Here is a 26,171-nt window from a genome sequence, read left to right as displayed (position 1 = left end):
TGCTGAGCATGGCCCTGTGCCAGTCCACTGCCTGTATCTCTAGCTGCAGGGATGGCAGGGAGGGTTTTATGCAGCATTTAGGGATATGGTGGTGGGGAGGAAATCACTTTTATAGAGTGAAACGTTATCTCTGACTGCTTCTTGTCATAGATACATTTGGGATGGGATGTGATGCAAATAATGGAAAGCTATGGCCTTCTAGAATCTGGCTGGCTCACGTCGATTGCTTCCTTTCTATCCTTGGGCTCTCTAGACCAGCACCTACTGGTGAGGAAGGATCTGTGAACTTTGAGGGCTTTCTCCTCCTTTGTGGGACTGCTTAGGCCTTGCAAGGTGGGTTAGAAAACATCCTTGCTTGGCTCATCTTTCCTCTGGTGCAGACGATCCATCTGCCAGCTTTGCTCAGAAGTTGTGAAGGAAAAGCAGCCTAATGAGTCTCCCGGCTCTGCCTGGGGTCTCCCACGGCTGGGCAGGGGAAGCCAGCCTGTGTTTCTCTGGCCTGGAGATGGTGACCACTGCCTTGCATGAGTGGCTGGGCCCCTTTCTGGTGGAGGTGGCCTCGGCTGCAGCCCTGCACTGGAGCCCTTTGTCGTGAGCAGCTTTGTAGCCACCCCACCGGCAGTTTCTGTCAGGTGTGGCTCTGTGCCAGGATGGCGGGTGCCCTGGCCTCAGGCTGGGTGAGCACCTGTGGCCCTGGCAAGGCTGCAGCAGGGGCAGGAGGTGCCACCATCAAAGAGGGAGGCCACGGCCTGCTCACTGCTATGGGTCTGAGGCCCTACCCGTGGGGACTGTGTGCTCCTGTACTAGGGGTGGCAGGGCCTCGGCACACAGCACATGGCCCCCCCGCCGCCATGTTGGGCGCCGTCCCCTTCCCTCCAGCAGGGGGTGGTGCCGGGCGCGGAACGCCAGCCCTCGTGGCGGGCTGCCTGTCCCTTTAAGAACGCCGGAGGTGGCCTGTCCGTCAGGCCCGCCGCGCTCTCCCATTGGTCGCTGCGCTCTGTGCCGCACAGAGGGGCCGCCCCGTTCTATAACGGGGTTTACCAGCACTTTCTCAAGGGCGCTGCTGTGCGGCTCAACCATACTACGGCGTCAGACCTGCCCCGCCCTTCGCGCCTGGGAGCGCGGGTAGCGTCGTCCTATTGGCTAAAGGGGAAATCTATTAGGTCTCGTCCCACCCCAACAGCGGGAGACCTATCGTCTATTGGTTCTTCTAGGTGTCGGTCACTCTCACCGCCCCGCGGAGCCTGGCCGCATGGTTGGTAGCCTGAGCTGCCTCTCAACTCTTCGCTCGCCTTTTTTACTGCTGTGGGCCAACTAGCATCCGAGTGAAGGCTACCGCCGTTCTCTGATTGGCTCATTTTGCTCCCGTTGGGGTAGGCTGCGCACCGGATATATCTAGCCGGCGGCAGAGCACGCCGTTGCGTGAGGTGCTTCTCGTCCGCCGGGCAGGCCTGTGGTGAAGCGACGCCTCCCGCTCCCGTCCCACTCCGCCCGCAGGTGAGGGGGAGGGTCCGTGGCCGCAGGGGGAGCGGGCGGGAGCCACCGGCGGGGTCCCGTCCTCCCAGGGATGGCTGCGGGCCGCACACACCGGGCCTGGCCTGAGGTGGCCCCCCCCACCCCCCTGGTAGGCCGCGGTCCGTTGAGGGAGGGGGGCTGCCGGTGTACCCCCGCGTTCCTGGCGCTGAGGTGGCTCCCACTGTCCCGGTCCCGCTTGCGGGGCCCGCCCGGTGCCGGCGGCGCTTTGTGGCGAGCGCCCTCCCGTCCGACCCCGTGGCTGGGCTTTCGCGGGGCCCTCGGGCGGGAGGAACCTCCCGGGCCCTCGGAGAGGTGCGGGGGGGGGTGGGTGGGATGGGGCGCTGCTCGGCCAGCAGCTACTTGGGAGGGAGCGTTATTTGCGGGGGGAGGGATCGGCCGCTCACGGGCCTTCATTGTGCGAGTCGAGATGTGGAGCTGCGAGCTTTGTTCTCGGTTTTACGGACTGTTGGTGTTTTTTTATCCGCTGGCTTTGTGTTTGTGGTTTTCTTTTTGTGGCGCCTTTTTTTTTTTTTTTTTTTTTTTTTTTTTTTGAGGGGGGTTGGGGTTGGGTCTGAGACGACCGAACGCCTGGTACGTAGTTGTGAGAGCCCCTTTCAACAGTCGGTAGTAGCTGTAGATTGAAGGAGTAATACTGGGTGCTTGCATAGCGAGGGTGTCTTTCCCGGTTTATCATATCGTGTCTCCCTGGCTCCAACTTCGTAGATCAAGGGAGTCATAATGCGAGCAGAAGGGGAGTGTGTATCTTACTCTGACTTACCGCATGACCTTGGCTGGATCCGAGATTAAGCTAAGATTTAAATGTGAAGTAGTGCTTGTATGAAGACTTTCCAGCCTCTTGTAAGGCCCTAAATATACTTGCTGGAGGAAAACCAGAGAAAAGGTTTCCGTATATCTGTCGGGTACATTTTAGTCTTGATCTGGATGATCTAATATGATAGGAATTCTCAACGGGTTTACCTGGTGACCTGTTATGTTAAGGGTTGCGTGAATGTAGTAAGTATTCTTTACAAACAAACCGATAGTTTTATTTTTTGTTTTCACGATTGGTTGAAAGCAGCATTTGCAGCAAGCCGCCATGTTTCCAGTGGATGCTATTTTTGTCTAGCCTGTGCTCTCGCAGCAAGGAGTGACAGCTTCAGGAAATGTGGACACCACTATCAGGCTCTGAAGGCTAATGCTTCCAGGTGCCATAAATCAAACGTAGAGTGTGTGTTGGATTGGCCTTAGTCAATAAGACTTTTTGGATTGGTGATGTAAAGAGAAGGGAGTACAGAAGTCGACAGACAAAAACTGCGTTTCAAACCTTTTTTGAAATCTTCCCTTTGACCAAATTTTCACTTTTATTGCTCCTCTGTAAAGAACAAGCCTAATCATTTTGGTAAATAGGTAGTTCTGTAATACTTCTGTGATACTTCCGTGATACTGGTAGTAGCATGTTCACATCCTGTGAACTGAACGCACCTTTTCCTGGAGTGTTTCAGTCAGTATAGTTAATGTTGTGAAACTGTGCATCTAGCTTTGGAGAAAAAAATAATAAAAAAACCCTCAGTGGATGGAATATACAGCTAGTCTTCAATTTAGCTATAAGTATTTATGTGCTTAAGGTCTTACATGTTAATAGTTGCAGAGCATCTTTATGATGATCTCACAACTTTTTTTATAGCATCACATGTTCAAGGGACTAGTTTGCCTGAAAGGCAGTGTTAAAACGTGCTAGGAAGTGTAATTATACAAAACTTACTAGAAAAATAATCAAATCAACATTGCGACCTTTGCAAATGTGTATCTTATTTTTAAATGTAATTTTTTAAAAAAATGTTGTGTACATCAGGCGCTAAGTAGCGGACTCCAGTTCTTGACTTAATGTGAATTGGGCAACTGCCTTTTTTTGCTGGGTTGTATTCTTTTAAGTGTGAACTCCTTAAGCTGAAGGATAGAAAACATAAGTAAGATAGAAGACGTGGTGGTCAAGATTTCCTTTGTGTGGGTCAAGTGTAAACATCAGGATGTTTTGTAGGAATTCTTTGCATTTGCAGTCTAAGAAACAACAAAAACATACTAGAAGACTTGTTTGTACTGGTCTTATAATGACCACTGCTCTACTGTTCAGTTTGCTGCTGGCACAATAGTGTCAATGGACTTCAGCACAACTGATGATACTCTTTTTTTAAGTTTGAATATCTTAATTTTAAACATGAAATCTTTATGCACCTGATGAAACAGCAAGTTCTTTGTTGGTTCAGAAAAAAACAGTGTTTTGTTTTTCACCTTGCTAATTGTAAGTTGAATATGTACAGAGGAATGCTTTTTAAGGAAAGTAAAACGAAGCAAAGATGATGATACTCTTAAGTACATACTGATATTTCTGTTCATAACAGGAGTACTTGTTGAGAGAGCACTCATAAGATTGGTATAAATGGCCTGTTTGAGTTAGAAGACATTTAAATATTATGACCTGCGCCTTTTTGTCTGATTAATGTGATGAAAGAAGAATCTGAGGAAATCAAAGTAGAGCAGGGCTCTAGCAGGATGGTGCTAGTTGTGCTGGCTGTAGTCTGCTGTGCTTGAAACAAACCAAAGGTGAAAGTGATAGTTTTGTCTATAAAACTGCATACTTTTTTACAGGTACCTAAATAAAATTTCCAGAATTGAAGTAATTATTAACTTTTTACTGAAATTGCTAACAGACTTGATAATCTTCAGCTACCTCATTGAGTAGTGAAAAGAAAGAAAAAAATTAAGATGCTTGATATTAAACTACTCTGAAAGACTCCCTAAAACTTTGCAGGCAGTGAATATTATACTGGTCTGAGGTCCTAGTTTTGCTATATTAAGTCTGGACCTCTTCCAGAAAGGCATAGCTGGTGGAGTGCTGCTTTCAGAGCTAGGAGATTGTGAGCTGTCAGCTATGTACAAATCATCAGTTATAAACCTGATTACTGGCTGAGGCAAATGTGAAATACTGCATTCTAAAATGCTAGTGGCCATCTTCTATTTTCTTCTGCGTTGCCCTGTACTGTTTTCTTGTTTCACTTATGACTGCTCTTAGGCTGACTTTCTGTTTTGTTTTTAAGTGTTTTAGCAATGCTGTGACGGATCAGTCTTGAGTGCTAGAATCCAGTCAACATATGAAGGTTAAGAGTCTTCTGTGGCCAAAATGGGTAGAGGTGAAAGAGTTCACTCTCTTTACAAGTATCTGTTGCTTGGCATGCAGAAAATATTTTGGTAAATTTTAATCCTGGTGATTTTAATCCAAGTGGGAATGAGTTTGAATTTCACTGTAATGTCTGTGTAGCTGGGTGTTCTAATCTGCCTCTTCTGACTGCCTATGAGTAACTTTTGCTTTTTACTTTAAGAAGCTGCAGTGGAGCCAAATGGAAAAATTGCAGACCTAAGAGAAGACTGGACCTGCTGCCAACTTCATCGAGTTGTTGGAGCAGCTCTTGGATGTCAAAACAAAACCTGTTCTAATGGCAAAATCATTGGGTTTAAGTAGCTACTTCCATCACTGACTAGTCTGGAGAGCAGCATAGGCATAAAGCTGACTTTTATTTTTCATTTTAAAAAATGAGTAAATAAACCATTCAGGTTAGCACTATCCTACTACCCTTTAGGATGAAATTTGCATGGTTAAAAGGTAATTTTACAGAAATTTTTTTCTGATTGTAGGGTAAAAGGTTGGAATAGGTCTGGTTAGAAATGAGAAAGTCCTTTGCCCAGGTGTAGGAGAGAGCCTGTTTAGAAAAATTATTTAGGATTATTTTAAAATAAGTGTAGGAATATTTCTGTGAATTCTCAAGGCTTTGGGTTTTGTGAGAGCTCAGATTTTTCAAGAGGAGTTCATCTTGGACTTCTGTCAAATCACAATGGCCACTTTTTTTTTTCTGTAATGCTAAATGCAACATAGCTATCTTTCTGTGACAACATGAAGTTTTACTAGTTAGGCTCAGGGCAGATCATCTTGGCTTAATGTTACAGCAGGTCCCTCTACAGCAGCCTTGCTTAACTTTTTTTCAGTAGCAAGGTTATTTCCAGTTTTTCCTCTGTCAAACTCAAGCAGGATATGAACAGTTCCCAGAACTGTTCCAATATAAAAAGGAGAGCGAATGAGACATGTTCTATGCATTTTTGGAGCTCTTTACTTAACATACCTAGGTATAGCCTCTCAACAATTGAGAAACATACTTCTGGAAATGCACAAAGGAATTCAAAGGGATTAGTGAGTGCATGTAGACTATTGTGACTGTCTTGGGGACAGCTGTTATTGGAGGAGGATTACATTGTCTATATATGCTTCAAAAATAAAAATACTGGCTGACCTATATGGTGAGACTTACTGCAGGTGAAGTTGTTTCATGAAAAATCCCCAAATAGGGACTGAGCTTCAGGTTGTACTTCTGAGACTGTGTGCAAGTGTGTTTTTAATGGCAGTCCTCCACAGAAAGAATTTAGCAAAGTAGTTACCAATCGAGGGCTCTCTCCCTGCCTTTTGGATGTCTAGAAGTACCAGAGATTAAGACTTCTAATTTGGTGTTCCAGTATTTCTTTTTTTTTTTTTTTTTTTTTAGACAATAAAACTTAAGTAACAGGAACTTAGTTTTGTGTGTTTAGTTCTAGGTCTTCCACCTTGCCTACCCTGTATCGCTTTTGTGTAATGAGTAGGAAATTTCTGGTGACTTGTTGAAAGAGGCAGAGCCATATTGAGACATCTGAGAACAGAAAAGAAAAAATTCACTTCCCCATCATAAATCTATATATAGTGCACATTGTTGAAACAAAAGTAGGTAATAAATGGCATGTGTAACTCGATGTGATGATCTGTTTGTAACATAAGAAAGGACAAACTTAGGTATGTGTAGTTTAAGTTTGATTATTTTTCTCCTGTGACACGGTACAGAAGAACTTTCAAAAAACTAATGCTAAAGTGCCCTTAGCTGCAGTCTAAAGGGAGACTGCAGATTTGGCTACTGAAAGGTGACCCTTGCTGGATCATAGGCATGAGGCAGCTGTTCCAAACATTAACTTCAAATAAAACCTGTTTCTTGCTGCTAATTCTAAGCAAGGACTCCAATACTTCACGCTGCTTCTGCAGAAATACTACCCTTTTCTTTGTATTGCTAGTTTTTGTGTCACTTAACAGAAGTGATGGTTGTGTGATACAAAGTAGAAAATCAGAAGCCAGTTGAGACTGCTTTAAAAGGAAGAAAGAAAGAAAAAATCCGTACCCACACTAAAATAGGCCCAGCACTCAGGGAAAACAAAGCATTTTGAAGGGAGAAGAACCCAAGAAAAACAGCTTGATGAGAAACTCTTTTGATATCACTTACTTTTTAAAACCAAATTTTTAAGATTCTTCTGGGTTAGTTTCTTTTTTTCTCCCCTTTTAAAGAGGACCTAATTTGGTTTTTTCTTTGGACCCTTATGCTCTTAACTACAGGAATCGTATCTAGTATCTTTTTTTTCCCTTCCCCAGATGAAGTCTTTACTGTATAGGTATAGATGTTGGTGTCAGCTACCTTAACTTACGCTTTAGGTAGTTGTCTTTTGTATTTTATTTCTCAGCTTTTGAGCTTAATGCTGTAGGAATTACATTTCTCTGAAATGGTGGGTGTTCTTTTAGACTTTGAATAATAGCAGTAGAAATCTTCAGTTGATCTGTCTTGCTTGGCAGAGCTGAACAATACAAGAAGCACAGAATTTTTGTCTACAAACTGGCAGACTCCATATCCATCAACTTGTGGATCACACTTAGGTTTGTTAGCAAAAACACAGGCTGACTTCTACAATGACAGCTCTTCTGCAGCAATTCATGGTTTATTTGTATTCTTACAGTGTTTAAAGGGCTGTGCATTGCTGCTGAGTAAGGCTTCCCATCTGCCACTGGCAAGCTGAGGGGTTTTTCAGTACTAGCATGGGCAGTATTGAATGTAATTTTTAATTATTTTTTTAATCTTGTAGCGAACATGTTTTTCTTGTATTTAAATTTGGATTGATTGCTTGGATACTTTGATTAGAGAATATTTAACTTCGTTTGATTTTTCTTATCTGTCTGTTGGTGTAATGTCTAGCTTTTCTATAGTGTTCCTCATCAGTATGTCTCAAATAACTTTAGAAGAGGGTTCAGGTATTGCTCTGCCTCCCTGCAGTGCAGCATCAGGGTAATTAAGCACAGAGAAAGCTGTTTGTCCAAGGATGCAGCATTCTGGTTGCTGTATGATTACAGTATTGGGTCTGGCTGAGCCCCATAGCAGCCCTCAGTGCTGCGTTTTGTACTGGTAGCTGGAAAAGTGGTGATACCGCCCCGGTGTTTTGGCTACTGCTGAGCAGTGCTCGCACAGCATCAAGGCCTTATCTCAGACCTCCCACCCACCACCAGTAGGCTGGGGGTGGGCAAGACCTTGGGAAGGGACATAGCCACGACAACTGGCCCAATGGGATATTCCATACCATGTGATGTCTGCTCAGATACAAAAGCCAAGCGAAATGAGGAGAAAGTGGGGGGCATTCGTTATTAATGACATTTGTCTTCTGGAGGAACTGGTACCCATACTGAAACTCTGCTTCCTGGGAAGTGGCCGAACATTACCTGTGGATGGGAAGTAGAGAATAACATCTTTTGTTTTCCTTTGCTTCTGCATGAGTGACTTTAGCTATCGCTTCACTAAACTGCCTTTATCTGGACCCACAAATATTTTTTTCATCTTATTTTCTCCCCCTCTACCCGCACACCCTGAGATTCAACTGAGGAGGGGAGTGATAGAGCTGCTTGGTGGACACCTGGCATTCAGCCAAAGTCACTCCCCCACAATTATTTTTTTTTTAGGATCCAGCTCTTTATAGCACCCTCAGGTACCCTATGAACTTTGGAACTGCATGTCTTTGTAGGTTGGGTGGCTGTCACATGGTAGACACAAGCTGCTGTAGTGAATGAAGAAACAGCTGTGTTAAAGTGGATCTGGATCCTCAAACTTTTATTGGGTGTTGGTTTTGAAGATGATCAATAAAGGCTACTTTCTCTCCATGATGTGTCTAGCACTTCATACTGCTCTGATCTTGGTTGGGTAGTGCGGAGTGCCTGCTTCTGGAAGTGTACCTTATGGAGTAGCTTAATGTTTCCAGGAGATACTAGTAAGAGTTGAATGCTGGTAACCTCACCACTTGTTCCAGTTTGATCTTCAGGTATTTCATTTTTCATTGGCTAAATTATCCCATCGCTGAGCTTTCAGGCTCTGGCTTCCAAGTGTCATGCCTCCTGTGAAATAATGCTACCTTCAAGGTAACTTCTTTCAGACGGAATACTTTCCCTCTGAATTTGTCAGAACGCAAAGAAGTTGAACTGGTTGCAGGCAGGCAACTGTCAGTAATGGCTTCTCTATAAAATACAGGCTGTATTGCTGTGAGAGTTACCTGTGACATTGTCTGCTTCTGCATCCAGTGGGAGGCCAGTAATGAGATGTGTTCTTTTAAAGGAGGTTAGTGTTTTGAGACTTTGGTTGCCTACTTATTTAAGGTGCTTTTTCAGCACATCATAATTTAGGCTTGGGGTCAACAATTGGGTGGGGTTTTGTTTTGGGTTTTTTTTTTTTTTTTTTGTTCCTCACAGGTAGTTAAAGCTAAAGCTCTGTTAAAATAAAGGTATCTGGTATCTTGTAGCATTTTAAATACGAATTTTCTTGAAAAGGTTTACATTAATTACTTGAGAGCTATCTGGTGTAATGATGTAAATCCCCAGTTGAGATGGGCACTGGAACGTGCCTAGTGTTGCAAGCTCAGCTTGTTTGTGTTTCATTGTTCACTCTTTAATGCTCTGTAGTGTAGCTCACACAGGTACTAGCTTATCTTATTATTTTTTTTGCTTAGTCAGCAGCACTAGCAGATGCTAGTCAAGTGAAACGTATGGATTGTTGGAAATAAGTGGAATTGTTTTGCTTTTTAACTTTTAATCTATATCATGCCTGTTGGAGGCATATTAGGAGTTTTGTTTTTACTGACTACTTTCTTTTTCTTGTCCAAAGCAGCAGTAGTAACCATGTACAGATAAAAGCTTTGTAGCTTTGAACATGCTCACCTGTTGCTAAGCAACTTGGAGAAGTCCCAAATGACACTTAATTACGCAATCCGATTAACTATTGACCAGACCTTTAATGTCTAGTAAAATTGTTGTTTGCCAGCTTTGTAGTATGACATGCTTGGATACAGTCACCTCTTTTCCATGTGAGCTTCTCTGGGTGTTTCTTAAGTTTTCTGAAAGCCTTTTTATATTCAGGAATTAATTGATATCAAAATGAGGGATGTAGAGTTGTGTGAAAAATTTGACATTCTGATTTAGAGGGGAGAAGTATCTTTATCTGGGTAACATAATTTGTACTGTGAGAGTTGCTTTTGTATACTTAGAGGTAAAGTTACAGAGGTGAAAGATCTGAATTGTATTTCATAAAAGTTGTTGGAAACAGTCTAATAGCTCTATGATAATATTTTAGTTGGTTAACCCTGTAATTGACAGGATGAGGAGACAACATGATTGTTTTGGTACTCTGTAAACTACCAATTTGTAGAGATGGACAAGAATATTGTATCAAATGAGTCTCCTTATAGCATGCAAATAGCCAAAAGAGAAAGTGTAAACTTCTGTATGGTTGTTCCCTGTATCTGATGTGTGATATACCAATCACAGAACTATAATGCGTTGTAGTAACTTTGGGGGTTTTGAGATTGTTCCTTTTACTGAAATAAAAGTAAAAAATATGGAAAATAAGATGGCCGAGAACAAAGGCATAAGGATAATGTTAAAAACAAACCGTGGCCTGTTTAGAATATGCTTCAATGTAGATTTTAGCTTACCTTTCTGTTAGTACTGACATTTTGCTTGACAGAAGATGTTTAAAATTGCCCCGTACTTCAGGAAGTAAAGTTTGGGATTTTCTGATTTCTGTATTTTATTTCTATGGAGTCTGGTCCTTTGGCTTGTTACATCAGGCTAAGTGGGTTCTGCAGTCACTAGCTGCCCTGACAGCCTGAACATTGTGTGACGTATATTGGTGACGTTTTCTTTCTTGTCTAGTAGAAATAAGGTTCAGACTAATACTAACTAGCGCTGTTAGGTGTTCTTTGAGTCTATTATTTTTCTGAATACTAATACATTTTTTGTTTTGTGGACATAAATCTGAATTTGCTAATACAGAATTTACATAACTGTACTTCAGAAATTTGTGCCTAGCATTGATTTTCTGCCAAGTAGGAGCGTTGTAACAGATGGTGGAATTTTCCACCACCCAGGTGATAACCACTGTAAAGGAGGTATTTGTCTTCCTGTAAGTCTCTTGGCTTAAGGAAAAGGCTCAGTTATGTGGCAGAACTGTTTTAGTGTATTTGTTATAACTTGAATTACTCAGTTTGTCTTACATATGGAGTAATATGAATGCATGTTTATGAATGAATCTTAAATTGTCTGATTTTCAGCTTTTCCTGTCAATTTTCACCCTTTCATCATTAACTTGACACAAAAATGTGTGGATAAGCTTCTATCAGGAGTAATGTAGTGACGGTTCAAGCATTTGGTGCTACTATGCTCTGTGCAGTAGAAATGCAGTATAAAATACTTGCAGTTATTCTTAGGTCAAGGAATAGTGGTGTAATAGACTACTCATGAGCGGTAGGGAGCGAAAAATCTCTCTGGGGATGCTTGGCTTCTATCATTCAGGTTCTTCTGGCTGGAGGATAAGAACAGATGGTAACTGGCAGCGTAGCAGCAGGTGCAGCAGGAATAAAAACAGATTGTTGTCCTCCGATTAGGTCATGTAAAGGTTTTTCCCATTTCTTTTCAGATCCACTTAGTGAGAACTGGGCAAACTGCTATTCCTCTTTCAACGTTAAGAGTTAGTTCCGATAGATTTTTTTTTTTTCACCCTTAGCAGTAGGGAAGTCCTTTGATTTATTTTTTAAAAAAATATTTTTTGATTTTTAGCAGGTAAATGTGACAGACATAATCAGCACAAGCCACTTTGTCTTGTGAGCTCTCCCAATGCTCTGCTGAACAGCATTGAGGATGACGTGATAGTGGGTTAATACAGGTGAGGACTCTTTCACTGAAGAAGAGAAATCAGCAAGAGCTTTTTGCTAAATGAACAAATGAGATTTGTGTGCTGCAGGTAAGAGTTTACTATTGTGGGAGGATGTCAAGCTTCGTACATTCATATTTAGAAGCAGCTGGAGATAACTCTCCAAAGAGCCCCATTCAGCACTTAACAGAATTGAGTAGAAAACCTGCCTGTTTGTTTATAGAAATAAGCTTGAATTCCAGGGGAAGCTAGTCTTTACAAAGAAATTGTATGTTCCTCTTGCAGCTTCTCCACCCTCCACCCCAAAAAACAGGAAGAAGAGTGAACAGGCAACATGTGCTTGCTCTTGTCGTACTCCAAACAGTGATCTTGGGGGACTGGCTTTCTAACTGTAAACTCGGAGCACAGAGGCAAGTTTTTTAACTGTTGTGGAGCAATTAAGTCTTGCTTTTTCAGTTAATCTGACTGGACCTGTAAGTGCAGGTCTTGTCTGTCTGCAGTTTCTATTCCTACTGCTTTAGGGTTGTCCTGCACCTCATAATGATAGAGCTTCCCAAGTGCTCGACAGGAAACAAATGAGAAAATTGGCAGTGGTACCCACAATTGTAACTTTACTTTACCTGAGGTGTTTCTTTTCATCTGATAATATTCTGTGGGGATCTAATTTAACATGCACTGAAGGCAAACAAGCTCCTGTCTTTGAGGTTTTGTCACTTCGGACTGTGCTTGGTCTCGGGCATCTGTCTCCATAACACATTACGCTTGCAGTTTGAAGGCTTCTTCAAAACCACAGATACTGCAACCTTCTTAAAATGCAAGTGGTCTGCAGAATGTGAGCACTTACTATGGGCCAGACCCGATCATGGAATATCACTTTATTTCTGCATGGTTAGCTCTTGAAAATACCCTCAAACAACTGAAAGCTTTTGAACGTATTGAAAAGCCTTTTTCCATTCTAGGTCATGTTTAATCTTATTTTTTCGGCATGTTACCATTTAAGTAATATTTCCTCATATGGAGGGGATACACACCCTTCCTACTGAAAGAGCAGGCATTCAATGTACACATCCTCTGGAGCCTGTCAGATCTTTCCCACATATATTTAAAAAAATACTTTGCACTTATTTTGAAGCTTACAGAGTGAAAAAAACTGTGATTGTGTTAAAAGCAGAGCAAAACATATATGTGTATATGAGTTATAGCAAGTTTTGTTGTCATATTAATAGTGTTCTAGTTAAGTCTCCTGTTTTGAACCTTAAACTGCATGCCTCCCAGGGTAGGAATTTGTGTACTGTATCTCCAAATGAGCTAGATGCAGTGTGTGCTGACCATTGCTGGGAGTTCAGGTGTGATTACAATCTCAAATACATTATCTGTATGTTCTGCCAGTATGGTTAAGCATTGCCTTGGATCTTTTGTTTACAGTATGTTGGGTGTTAGACCACAGTTTGAAAGATAAGGAATTTGCCAGGTTGACTTGGACTTGGCTTTATCCGAAATACCAGCTTCCATGTCATCTTTTTTGTATGTTCTTCTCTTTGGGGTTTGAAGCTTCTGTTTTGCTTTCCTGGTGCATCCAGCAGTCTGGTTATCTTGGCCTGCTATGGTGTGCATTTGAAACTTGCTGTAATAATCCTGACCTGGTAGGTTGCCTCTGCCTTTTGAAGCTACAGTCTCTTGTCAGTTCTTAGCATTTAAAGGACTCTGATATTCAGCAGATGTAATGGAAGTGTCAAACAAGATCCTTGGATGAACTAGGACAAGGCTTAGTACAAGTACATGGGAGAGGCAGTCGTTTTTCTTTCCCCCCCCTTGCTTTGTTCAGATGGTAGTTGTGGGCATCTCTGTTTATCCAGGATACAGGATGCTGTTACGTATAGGGACAAGGGAGAGCTTGTCCTAATATAACTGCCTAGGTATGAACTTTGCAGGCTCCCGTCTAGGTTAGTCTGTGTAGAGGACTACCTTAGTTTGACTTTTTTTTTAGTTGAATCTGACAGTTCTTGGAGCTATTTATAGATACACAGCCTTAAATAAAAGCAGATAAGTAAATGATGACTCCTGAATTGCTTTCTGGAGGGCTTAAGTTAGCAGTGTATTGGTTTTGATTTGCATGACACCTTAAGTGTGTGTATGGTGAATCTTCTCACCGTGTGTGGGGAAAGTGTTGTGTAGGGGAAGGGATTGAGGGTCAGTAATGGGGAGAAAGTTATTTCGGCTGCTACATGGGGGTCTTTTTAATGCCCTTTTGGTTAACATTTGCTTGACCTACTGCAGATAGCACTTTACTGTCTGCACTACAGGGCCTGAATAGTTGCAGGAAAACTAGCTATCAGATATAGTCTGTGATACATCAATAGCAAAGCTGTCTGCTAAGCACCCATTCTGCTACCTATTGGTATAATTGACTATGAAGCAAAAAATCTACTTTTGTTTCTGTATTAGGTAGCAAGAATATACTCTGGTATTGGTGTTTTTCCTGACCAGTTTGAATCTCATTTGTATGAGTGTGAGTGGTGTGTATGAGTAGCTGAAAGCAAGGAAACATAGGAATGTGTTCCGGTTTTGACTGACTGGGACTGAAGATGCACATATTGTGTAATCTACCTGCGAAGACCTTTTTTTTTTTTCTTTTCTTTCTGTAATTTAACAGATTGATGGGAATTAGGTAGAAGGTACCTAGATTGATTGGTCCCTTGGCCCAGGTATGGGTGGTGCTGTTCATTTGACTGGTCTTCTGGATGGATTTAAGTGAGAGGTGACTTGCTGAGTTTGGTGGAAGCGGGGGGAAGAATAGCATACATTTGTTTGTAGCGTGGTAATTTTAATATAATCCGATATTACTCTACAGCGCTTGTCACTCACAAGCAGAGAGTGCTGCACTGCTGATAAAATTAGATTGCACTTGTTCTGACCTTTTAAAAATGCCTCTAATACACTAGCACAGGCTTTGCCTTAGAACATCTGACTTTTAATTCTGATTGTGAAGTCAAGTGAGGTAAGTAGAACTTGGATCAACTGTAAATGACTTAGCCACTTAGCAAATCCTCTTGAAGAACCATACTTGCTTGCCACCTGCTTTTTACTGAGGATACGTAGGATGATTAAATGCTGGCATGTTATGAGGTAATCTCCCTTACCTGTACGGCCTCTCCTGCCACTGGTTTTTGTACCCAGTAGTCTTTTTCTCAGCACCGAAGACTGATGACTCTGAAACATTGGTTAAACTGCTTACTGTGGTGAAACAGATAATGGGGTTTGGTGTGTGCTTTCCACAGTGATGTGGCTTATGCTGTCGGTATGTGAACAGCAGTGTGAAATGTTCATGTCATATGGAGCTTCTGATTTTTCTGTAGTTTTCAGCTGACCAAAGAAATGGTGATGGAGAAGCCAAGTCCCCTGCTGGTCGGGCGGGAATTCGTGAGGCAGTACTATACTCTGCTGAACCAAGCACCTGACTATTTGCACAGGTAAAGTTCTGCTTCACTTCATGATCATGTTTCTCTGTGTGAATTTCTTAATTTGTATGTTAAAATTGGTGAATAAGCTTATTACATCTTGGCTTGCTGAATTTGAACATTTAATCTGATTTACTCAAGACAGGCTAAGGGTGTAGTTTGCTTTCAGTTTTCATCAGCTGGGTTAAAACGTGTAATAGAGGAATTCTTTGAATTACTTGTGTCCTAGTTGCTACTGAAATGCTGCTAGACATGTATTTTAAGTGGGGGGAAAAATGTAAATCAGGAGTGTTCTGCTTGCTACTTCTAGTTGTAATCAATATAGATGTTGATTATAATTGGATATATGTTATTTAATTAAGCATTTTTGTAGTTTTCTCTCGATACAGTGCCCCCTGAATAGGGGGAAAATGTTGAGAATGATGTATGCTTGTATATTCTTATGTCTCAGTAGTCTTACCGACAACTCTTTCTTAAAGGAAAATCAGAGAAATTAGGAATGTGCAGCAAACTACAACCTGTTATCCAAACAGATTGGTCCTGTTTGATTTGACAGGTATCCTGTATGCTAGAACTAACCTTGTTTTTGAAGATACCCCCTTCTTTTTTTTTTTCCTTTGCTGTGCTTTGAGTAGCTAGACAATTTCTGAAACTTTCCTTCTTCCAGTCTCAGGAACACTTGGAATATTTGTCCACTTGGTGGGACAGCTGACCACGTTCATGTAGGTTGACAGTGTGCCATGGAATTAAGTTCTATGCTTTTTATCTGCTGGCAGAATGCAGTCACATGCCATTTTAGCTTGTCATCACTCAGTTACAAAAAGGAAGATTTACCTGCAGTACTTTCTTTACCGTAGATGAACAAAAAAGTACCATTGCCCCTTGCTCAAAACTTTAAACTAGAAGTTGAGGGAAAGCCTTTGGCATCCCAGGTGTTCAGGGTATTGTGTTGCTTTAGGGACTTTGTACAGAAAAGGGAGAATGGAAATGGGTCATCTGACTCCTGTGAGGCTTTGGTTTTGGGTATTAGTGCTTGGGTGTCTGACATATCTGAATGCTACAGCTTACACAGGAGAACTTTGCATTTTCCCCTTTGATTAAACCCATGCACCCCGAAATTACCAACAGGGTTATAGAGTTGTATGGCTATATACCAATAATTCAGACAGAAAAATTGCTTGAGAGTAAATTATTCATAATGCTTTCTAATGTGGAGGCTCAAATGTTCTTACATAACAAAGCTTAGTGTTAAAATATTTTTTTCCAACAGGTTTTATGGAAAGAACTCTTCCTACGTCCATGGTGGCTTGGATTCCAATGGAAAACCAGCTGACGCAGTCTATGGGCAATCTGTAAGTATTAAAAAAATCTTACTGTTCTTTCCTTCTTTTTGTCATCTTTGTGATTAAGCAGAGATGCATATCCAGCTGTGATTGATCGCCCTTTGTCCAAGTGCTTTCTGGAAAATAAAAAAAAAAAAATAAAAAAATAGGGAGAGAAAACTGTCTGTGACAGCAATAATTAGGCAAGATATGCTTCCTTTATTAAAGTTCATGTAAAATTGCTTGCAGAGCACAATTAAAGATTATCCTGTGAAGCTTCCTTTCTAGGGTTAGGGAATATAGTCTGAAACAGTGTTCTATGTTTTTGTTTTCGTTGAAAGCTGCTAACTTAGCAGAAATGGCTTCTGCAGGGTAACCTGTACACTGTTCTTTCATAGGATATCCACAAGAAGGTGCTGTCATTGAACTTCAAGGATTGCCACACAAAGATTCGTCATGTGGATGCCCATGCTACTCTCAACGATGGTGTTGTAGTCCAGGTGATGGGAGAGCTCTCCAATAACATGCAGCCTGTGCGCAGATTCATGCAAACATTTGTACTTGCGCCTGAGGTATGCTGTATTGAGTGCTAGTGGTGGTATAGTGGTTCTAATACCATGTCAGATTAATGAGGTCTGTCTGGTTCAGTGTTAGAATCTGAAGGGTTAGACTGGGAAGGTAGTTTGCCACAAAATTCAGCAGTGTTGTTCTGCATATTCCTTAGGAAATGACACTACTTCTGTATGGTCATACATTAACCTTGGATATTACAGTTACAGTTGTAAATATCCTAACTTTTGATTGCTAGGTATGTGCAATGCATATTTTTTTTCTTAAGCATTTTCTGAGGTTATTTTCTTCAATTTGCCCTCCTAGCAGCCGGTCCTCTTACTGAAAAGAACTAGTAGAAAAAGGTTCTGGACTTTCTTGTTCTATAAAGCGCTGACTTGGCATTTGAGGTCGCTTTTTAAAAAGATACCTTTCAAAACAGTCCACATAATTGAAAATGATAGTGAAAAAAGTGTTGCAAGATCACTTTATTTTTCAGTTTGGCTTGGAGCTAATAACTAATACTTCAGACCCCAGAAAGTTTTCATTGGTACTTTTTCAGTGTTGTGAGCTATTGGAATTCAAAGCGCTAATTGATTCTTTTTTCCCACTATTCCATGCATACTTGCCTTGCTAGTATGATGTGTCCTTTCCCCCCACCCCCCTCCCTGAATAATACACATATTGTTGAAGGAGTCATGTTTGATTAATCTTATTTGGGGAGGATGATTTCCTCAAGCTGTTCTTGTTTTCTCATTATTTCATGTTTTATATTACTGCAATTGATGTAGTTGAACCTGCCTCTTCCTTTGATTTTGTTTTTAGGGTTCTGTTGCAAACAAGTTTTATGTCCACAATGATATCTTCCGTTACCAAGATGAGGTTTTTGGTGACTCTGACACTGAGCCTCCAGAGGGTAAGTAGCAGGAGTTTTTGGGTGGTTCTGGTATATTTGTTTCTGGGTCTGTATGAATAGTCCACTCCCAGACCAAAGGAAACCTTGCTGGAGAGAGCAGATCAGCATTAAGCTTCGTGATCTAGTTTTTTTCCTTTGCACTCCAGCAAGCAGTTGTGACATGCAGATGATTGTAATTTTTCTAGCATGTTCTTCTTCCATTAAAAAAACCTGTAAAACTTATTTTAGCAATTGTGGTCAGACTTGTAGGCTATAAATCTACTTCTCTGAAGTATTTAGAACATGTTTAACCTTGGTCAAAACCGAGTAACCAAAGTGATAGTAGAAGTATAAGGAAATAAGCTGTTCTGTGTCATATCTTGATAGTGTTTCCCATGTGCTTTTCACCGGAGACTTAACCTGCATGTTGTGGAAGATGCCTTGCATTTGGACCAAGTACTAAAGACTTATCTGGTGTATTTTTTTTTTCCTGTTTTGACTTTTATTTAGAATCAGAGGAGGAAGGGGAGGAACCTGAGGAAAGACAGCAGACACCTGAGGCTGTTCCTGATGATACCGGTGCTTATTATGAGCAGGCTGTCAGGTAATATTTTATGTGAAGTCAGGTATTGTGTAATACAGACTGCTTGTAAAACAGGTCAAATTGATTTGTTACTGATGCTTTTTCTCTTTGGTAGTTAAAAGTTCTGTTTATGGGGCAGCTGAAACCAGAGTGCTGTTAGGCTGCATACAGAGACTCTGGATTTTTAGTAATGTAATGCTTTTGCAACTTTATAGTTTAATAATGTGAAACTTGTTTCCATCATCCCTGTGCAGTGTGGCCTTATTTAGATAGGATTAACCTTGTTCTTCTTGAATGCAGTGTGCCTGAGTTCTGTGTTGGACAAATAGCATTTCTTAACACCCAGTAATAAATACAGTACCTCTTTTTCTTGCTTTTTGTGGTGCTGCTTAATAGCAATGACATTGAGGAACACCTGGAAGAGACTGCTGCAGAGGCAGAGCCTGAGCCTGAGCCAGAACCTGAACAGGAACCTGAACCAGAGGTGCAGGAAGAAAAATCTGAGCCGGTATTAGAGGAGTCAGCTCCAGAAGAGACTGTGGAAAAGAGTCCTTCTCCAGCTCCTGCTGATCCGGCTCCTGCAGTGCAAGAGGATTCTAGGGTAATGGCAGTGGATGGCTCTTTCTTATGATGTGGTGGTTTCATTTGTATGTTTGACTCCTGTCGTTCTACAGAGCATGACCCTTTCTCTGGCAAGAGGAGAAAAAGCTGCAATTAAAAGTGTTCATATGCTCTATAATTTCCACCCCTCCTGCCCAAACTACTCTTCTCATGACAAGTTGCCTCTTTCCCATTAGTTCCTCTACAAGAACAGGTAGTTGAAATTCTAAATAGTAACTAGTTGGTTAAAATACCAGGAGCTAAGGTAAAGCTTTGTATATTCGGTAGGTGTGGGAACTGTGGCAGCAGTGAGAGATTCAAATTCTTTGTAAACAGTTTCTGAAATTCTGAACAGACTGCAACAGACATGCTGAATCAGGAAAATTGGTGAAATGCGGCTTCACTTGTACCTGGGGATTTTTGTCACTCTTCAGTGTTTAGGGAGGTGAAAGTAGACAAATGAGTACAAAACCAATGCTTTGGTTAACCTTGATGTGATATTTGGTTTTAGGCCAGTGCTGTGTCCTATTTCAACTCTCCGTAGAACTTAGAAGTAGGGTGGAAGTGGTACCCCATTGTCATTATGCTAAATCTTCTGAATTTAAATGTTTTGAAGGAAGTTGTGGGGAAAGTGCTAGTAACTGGATCCCAAACTTCAAGGACAAGTTAAAACTTGTTACTGTTACCCTGTGTCTTGTTAGCTGTGCTATCAGGAATATAATTTGGAAGGACAAAAGTGTCTGGAGTTGAGTTACAGTCTTCGTTTGTTTGGGTTTTTGTTGGTTGGTTTTTTTTTAGACATTTTCCTGGGCATCAGTAACCAGTAAGAACCTCCCTCCCAGTGGAGCTGTTCCAGTATCAGGAATACCACCTCACGTTGTGAAAGTACCGGTCTCGCAGGTAGGAATCCAGCACCTAGAGAAGTTAAGTGCTGAACTGGCTTACATTAACTGAAGTGGGGAAAAACATAGTGAAATCTACTTGCTTATGATCTGAATTCTCAGACACTCTAAAGACTTCAAAAATCAATGTTTCCTGATAGACTTCATAAAAATGTTACTGCTTTGCTTTTGGGTTGAGAAGGAATTTTTTCTTAAGGAAGAAAACTGAGACGTATTTATGCAAGTGCTGGATATACGTGTCATCTAAAGCGATTGCACCCTCTTCACAAAAGAGGCAACTTTTATTTCCACTGCCTATTCATGAATGAGGTTTTATCATGAAGTAATTTACGTTAATACTGTCTGTCTATGTAACTGCTACTGCACTTCGGGCCAACATGCTTTATTGTATATAGTCATGAATGTGCTGACCTTGAAATTCTAACTTAGGTGATGTGTATGCTGTCAGCCAGCATGAGCTAACATGCATTTTAGTCACAGGTAGAAAGAACTGATTTTTGATTTTCCTTTATTTTCAATTTATTTTTTCAACAACTTGATAGTGAGCTCTTAATAGGTGAACTCTGCTCTTATGTCTAGTTATTTACTGTTAACTCCTCTTTGAATTTATACAGCCCCGCCCTGAGGCAAAGCCTGAATCTCAGACCCCACCTCAGAGACCTCAGAGGGATCAGCGAGTGAGGGAACAGCGAACAAGCATCCCACCACAGAGGGGTCCTAGACCAAGTAAGTGAAACTACAAAGGATGAACTGTTTTCTGCTCTTTGATGGTTTTGGGGAGGCGATATCATGATTAAAGCTTTAAAAATCTCATTAATTTTGTCAGTAAGAAAATGGTTTCTACTTTTGTGGATATGGTTGGTTTAGATGACCTTGGTGTGAATGTGTGGTGATCTTTAGAGCTGAATTTCACTAGCATTCTATTGAAGTAACCAGGTTTCCACTCCAGTGTTTGCCTTCAGTCAGGTGACAAAAAGCAGTTACAAACTTGCTGGTGTAGAATGCTTACCTTTTTAGTTTAGATATGAATGGATAAGTAGTGTGAATTCTGATTCTTTTATAAGGTGCTAATTCTGGCCGTGGCTGCTTTTTTTTATTTTAGTTTCTTGTTTGTGGGGACTGGCTTTTCTTAAACAAGTTCTGCTTTTCTGTTCAAGTTCGTGAGGGTGAACAAGGTGATGTGGAAACTAGACGGATTGTGAGATACCCAGACAGTCATCAGCTGTTTGTTGGGAACCTTCCCCATGATGTGGATAAAACTGAACTTAAAGACTTTTTCCAAAGTAAGTTAGCTGCTTTGCTGTACTTGGGGTTTGGGGGTTACAGCCACAAACGTGGTCAACAGAACATTCTAATGTATGACCCAAGAACTTGGCTTTTCTCTTGCAGGCTATGGCAATGTTGTTGAACTCCGCATCAACAGTGGTGGAAAGCTCCCTAATTTTGGGTTTGTGGTGTTTGATGATCCTGAACCAGTCCAGAAGATCCTTAGCAGCAGGGTAAATAAACTTGTAGTCACTGGTTTTGGTCTGCTAGTGACAGGGAATGTTTGTCGGATTACTCTAACAAGAAAAATGCTACTTGGTCCCTTTGGCCTTTCTTGAGCTTATTAAAGTAGGTGTGATGTCTTTTCCTGCTATTACCAAGACTTGTGCAGCATTTGTGTAGGTTGAATTTTTTGTCATTTAAGTAGCTTGTAACAACTCAGGTGAATGTGAATTTATTCATTATAGGAGCCGTTTTCCAATAGGAAGTTGCTGAGCTCTACGCAGGAGGCGGGTAAATGCTTTTAGGAAGGCAAGGTAGAGAGAGTTTGACCCTATGGACAAATAGAATCTTTTTTGTTGAAGAAGGGTTGAAAGGGAGAAGCTATATTAGTCTGCAGCTTGAAAAAATTTCTGCTAGCAAAGGCAGGAAATACTTGCACAGCTCACTAGCAGTGATTGCTAATGCACAACATGCCCATGACTGTACAGTGTTGTGGTAGGCAGTCAATCTGGATGCACCGTAACAGCTGTGCAGTTTGCTTGCTTACAGCCTAGCTTTTCACCAGACAGGGACATCCTTTCCTCTTTACTGTACAGCAGTATTACCAGTATATTTCTGTTCTTAAATTTTAGGATAATGCGGGTGTAGATTTTTAAACCTCGAGATTTGGTCTAAGTTTGGCATATTTCATGTGGCTAGACACATTTAGTTGAGGGACGCCAGCAGCATTTGTGGCAGTGTTTGGTGAGTTAGTATTTAGAACTGCTAGGGAGCTGCTGATTCAACATTGAAATGCTGAAAGTTGGTTCCTTAAGTGCTTTCCTACTGTTGTGGGTTGAGCATTTCTAATGTGGTCTAGGGTAAAGTCTAAACCAGAAGATTGAGTAAATTTGATTGACTTTGGCCTGAATTGGTGTCGGAACTAGTAGTACAGTGACAGTGCATCCTTAAGCCATTTCTCGGCTGCAAACAATATGTGAACACCTTCAGCAGTGACTTAAACTTTGCATGTTTGAATCTTTGCTGAAACAAATTAGAAATGTTCACTTGTGAGTTCTCTTGCAGTGGGGCTTGTAGCTAAGAGCTGGGTGCTAGACTTCATGTCCAGGGAATACCAAAGGCACACTTGGCTGAGGGATTTGTGGCTCTTACTTGTTTAACTGTGCCACTACATCCAGGTGGAGCCAAAGAAGAGAGTAGGTGCTGGCTTCCAAGTTAGAATTAGAATGTGTAATAGTTGGTGCACTCAAAGTATCTTTTCTGCAAGCCCATGTAAATGCTTAAGTTATAATGGATGGACATGGTTTTCTAAAATAAGGTGTAACCTTTTTTTTAATATAGACTTAGGCCCTATAAAAGCAGTTTAACACACCTCCTACCCTGCTTTGAACAGCACTAAACTCTGTTTGTAATATTCAATGTGTGAATTGTTTTGCAAATGGGCCCAGTGCTTTGAACAACCATATGCCCTGAAACAGTAGGACTTTTTTGAGGATAAGCTTTGCTGTAAATGAGTCTAAAAGACTTTGGTAGACTGTTAGCCAGTGAAGCTAAACCTGATGTCTGTCTGATGTAAAATGTGGGAGTTTACACTGGAGTTGGTAACAAGGCTGTAACGTGATGTTTTGATCTTTGCCCAGCACCACTGATGGCTAGAGGAGGGCAGTGTGCTTCATCCTTAGATCTGTTCTACTTTTGCAGTCAGTTCACTACAAGTGAATGGCTCGTCTTCCCATTTGATAAGAAAACATTGTGCCTGTGCCAGTGATGGATCGTATTTTTCATGTTCTTGTTTGTTATGCAACTGCAGGAATAATTTGAAAAAGTGAGTACTTATTCCTGTAGCTTGTGGATTCTTGCAGACCAACTTTTTGTCTGCAGTGAGGTTTCTGGGATGTTGTAGGCCCGCTTCTCTGTGGTTTTACTTCAGTGGGATTTCCCAGTCAAGTGACCACTTGCCATTGCAGTTCTAAAAAATTAAGCTTGACCTAAGTGAAAGACTTCACTGTCCTGTATAGCAAGGTGGCAGAGATGATATGACATTGTTCATGCCATTATTAAAAAAACCCAAACAAAATAGCTGGGACTCTGCATGGTGTCAGACAATGAATTTCCATGTATTAATGAAAGGCGGTTACTGTCAATAGTTCACTGCTTTTCTAAAAGATGTCAGAATGCTCAGTGTTAAGCTAGAGATTGCTTTTCAAGTGTCACACGCATCTTTTTTTATATCTTCTCTGTAAAGCCACAAGACTGGATACATAGTTTGACTATTGGCATTTTCTAGTAACAATTATAAAATGCTTCAATTGTTTTTATTTTTTTCCCTGCAGAGGGGAAGATATGAGACAAGATTGCAGAAATCTGTTCGATGTTGGAAGAGTTACCAGTGAGTCAGTCATTAAAGTACCTCTTCTGCTTTTGTTGCAGCCCATCATGTTCAGGGGAGAGGTGCGCCTGAACGTGGAGGAAAAGAAAACACGAGCTGCCAGGGAGGGTGACCGCAGAGATAACAGACCACGTGGACCTGGAGGCACTCGTGGGGGGCTGGGAGGTGGGATTCGAGGGCCTCCACGTGGAGGAATGTCCCAGAAGCCAGGATTTGGAGCTGGAAGGGGGATCGGGCAACGCCAGTGAACGCATCACGGATGTTGACATGGTGGCGCAAACCCTTTTTCCTGCAGATTTGTGAATTTCAGCCTTGGGTATCTTGGAATGTGGCCCTAGCCTGTTATAGACTGCTACGTTTGATACTATTTTGGCCCCTTTTTGTTTGTGTTATGGTTTTGTGATTTTTTTTTTTCTAGTCCTTGTCCCAGATTCCAGCTTTGTGGAACAACGTTTTAGGAAAAGTGGATTTTTAAAAAGAAAAAACTGAATTTTCTTGTTCACCTCAAACTTGCGGACTGGATTTTTTGGTACCAGTGGTTTTTCCTAAAGGAATGTCTCTTTATTTTTTCTTTTTCTTTTTTTCTCTTGCCCTTTCTACTGAATTTGGGTGCATTTCAGTCAGTGGAATAATATTTCACGTGCATGCGTTCAAGAGCCTATAGGAAAACAATAGTACTTGACAAGTATTTCAAGGGCAGAAAAACAAAACTATTGATTTTATTCTTTGGGGGTCGTACGAACATCCTCTGGCCTGGAGATATTGCCACTTGAAAAACAGACATTCACCTTTCTCTCTGTGGCGCTGTAAAAGTGGAATAATGGGTATCCGTAGAATCTTTTTTCTTTTGATACATGATTTCAGAAAGGAATTCGAACTACTGTTTTACCACTTTAAAATTTTGGATTGTGGGATAGGTTTTAAATGTCTAGAACTTGACTCTTAAAACACTTTTCCTGAACTTGTGAAATTTTTTTATTGAAATAGGGAGTTTTTTTCATGTTTAGTTTGTATTTGTATAAAAAAAAAGCAAAATTGTTGTGCCTTCTATTTATCTCTCATTCCAGTCTTGGCAAATTGTTTTAAAAAAAAAATAAAAATAAAAAAGGTCTAGATTTGCTTTATCAAGTCAAGAGTATGTTGGAATTTTTCCAAGGGGAAGGAAGAGGTTCTTCCTTCAGTTGCTAGGTTTACTAGGTAGAGATGGTTATAGCTGAAGTTTGTAATACCTTCTGTTCATTGGTTTGGCTGCATTTAATAATTGAAAACAAGTACTTTTTGCACGCAGAATTCATAACTGTGAATTAAGGCTGGGCAGGCCCTGTCACAGAAGTACAACTGAAGCAGAAATACCTCTGTCACATCTTTTACAGTTAGAGCTATTATATGTAATGGAGTTATTTTTGCGTTAATTTCATCCCTTGCTTTTGCCAGACCTGAAGCAGGTGGATGGCATTTTTGTCAGAAGTACAGAAGGTGCCTGTCTGTCTTGGTGTTGGGAGAGATGTTGAATGCTCTCCGCTGCCTCTGAAAGAAGATGAAACTGAAAATAAAATGCAAAACTCTGTAATTTCAATCAAAGAGGTCTTGTAAGATTGTGCTGCCCAAAGCAGTATTCTTTCTGTAGTGTGTGGTGTTAAACATCTGGATGAAAATGGCAGTGTTGAGTCTACACCAGGCCTTCAGAGCTCTTGATAATACAAAAGAGTTGCTTACTAAGTGTGCTCATCTGTGTCGGGGTTGGTTGTTTCCATGTTTTTTTGATTTATTAATATAATCACTGTGCATATGCAACATATATATCTCTTGACCTTTGCTTGCTTTAAAGCTAGAGCAAAGCTGCCCTTGCCGAAAGGGCACATAGAATTACCTGTTCTAGAACAGTAATTTTTTGCCTTTTACTTGCCAAACTTAGTGGTTCAGCCTGGTTGTGCTAGATGTCAGTAGAGCTTTGATTTTTGCTCTGTCTTAATCTTCAGAGTTACACTATTTGTCCCTTCTGTCCTTACAACTGTTTCTCAGACTGACTTGCTTGCAATCTATTCCTGAAGACTTAAATGTCCTAGTGAGCTGGAGGAGAGTGAAGTGTGACAGCAGTAGCTGTGGTGTGCTGTCATAGCCTGCATACTGGAAATACATACTGCTTCCTCTTGTGGTGGTAACTGGTATTTTTAAAGAAAGAGTTCTGCGTTTTTCATATTGGGAATGACTGTGAGGTGAAGGTATGCAGTGGAAGCCCTTCACTAAATTCTGTCCTCGTTTGTAATTATTTTTTTTTCCTTCTCATTTGTTGGGTTTCTACTGCTGTTAAATCCAAGACTGCAGTAACAGGTTGCACTTCAGACTTATCAAAGTGCTATTAATAGAAGCTTTTATAGCTACTACCTAAAT

The 26,171-nt window shown here is 41.2% G+C and overlaps 1 protein-coding gene across 2 annotated transcripts; it reads left to right on the top strand.

The window, feature by feature from the left end:
• The first annotated feature begins 1,250 nt into the window (after nt 1–1,250).
• Nucleotides 1,251–24,908, top strand: G3BP1 (G3BP stress granule assembly factor 1). 2 transcript variants are annotated; one of them, XM_005440591.4, is made up of 12 exons: nt 1,251–1,497; nt 14,951–15,064; nt 16,323–16,404; nt 16,773–16,946; nt 17,749–17,839; nt 18,329–18,422; nt 18,798–19,002; nt 19,800–19,901; nt 20,518–20,629; nt 21,061–21,186; nt 21,293–21,402; nt 23,822–24,908. In XM_005440591.4, exons 2-12 carry the CDS (start codon nt 14,970–14,972, stop codon nt 24,026–24,028), a joined length of 1,398 nt encoding a protein of 465 aa, XP_005440648.2. In that variant the 5' UTR covers nt 1,251–1,497; nt 14,951–14,969; the 3' UTR covers nt 24,029–24,908. The 2 variants fall into 2 exon arrangements, with proteins under 2 accessions (XP_005440648.2, XP_005440647.2); XM_005440590.4 differs by having other exon boundaries at nt 21,272–21,402.
• Nucleotides 24,909–26,171: the final 1,263 nt, after the last annotated feature.

Source organism: Falco cherrug, chromosome 8 (genome assembly GCF_023634085.1).
Source record: "Falco cherrug isolate bFalChe1 chromosome 8, bFalChe1.pri, whole genome shotgun sequence".
NCBI classification, from domain to species: Eukaryota; Metazoa; Chordata; class Aves; order Falconiformes; family Falconidae; genus Falco; species Falco cherrug.
This window is presented reverse-complemented; position numbering and strand designations above follow the sequence as displayed.

Excerpts from the sequence above, each read along its gene's own strand:
- G3BP1 (XM_005440590.4), top strand. The coding sequence starts at position 14,970 with ATGGTGATGGAGAAGCCAAGTCCCCTGCTGGTCGGGCGGGAATTCGTG. Across the intron at positions 15,065-16,322 it reads GCACCTGACTATTTGCACAG|GTTTTATGGAAAGAACTCTT; the intron begins GTAAAGTTCTGC and ends TTTTTCCAACAG. Across the intron at positions 17,840-18,328 it reads TGACACTGAGCCTCCAGAGG|AATCAGAGGAGGAAGGGGAG; the intron begins GTAAGTAGCAGG and ends ACTTTTATTTAG.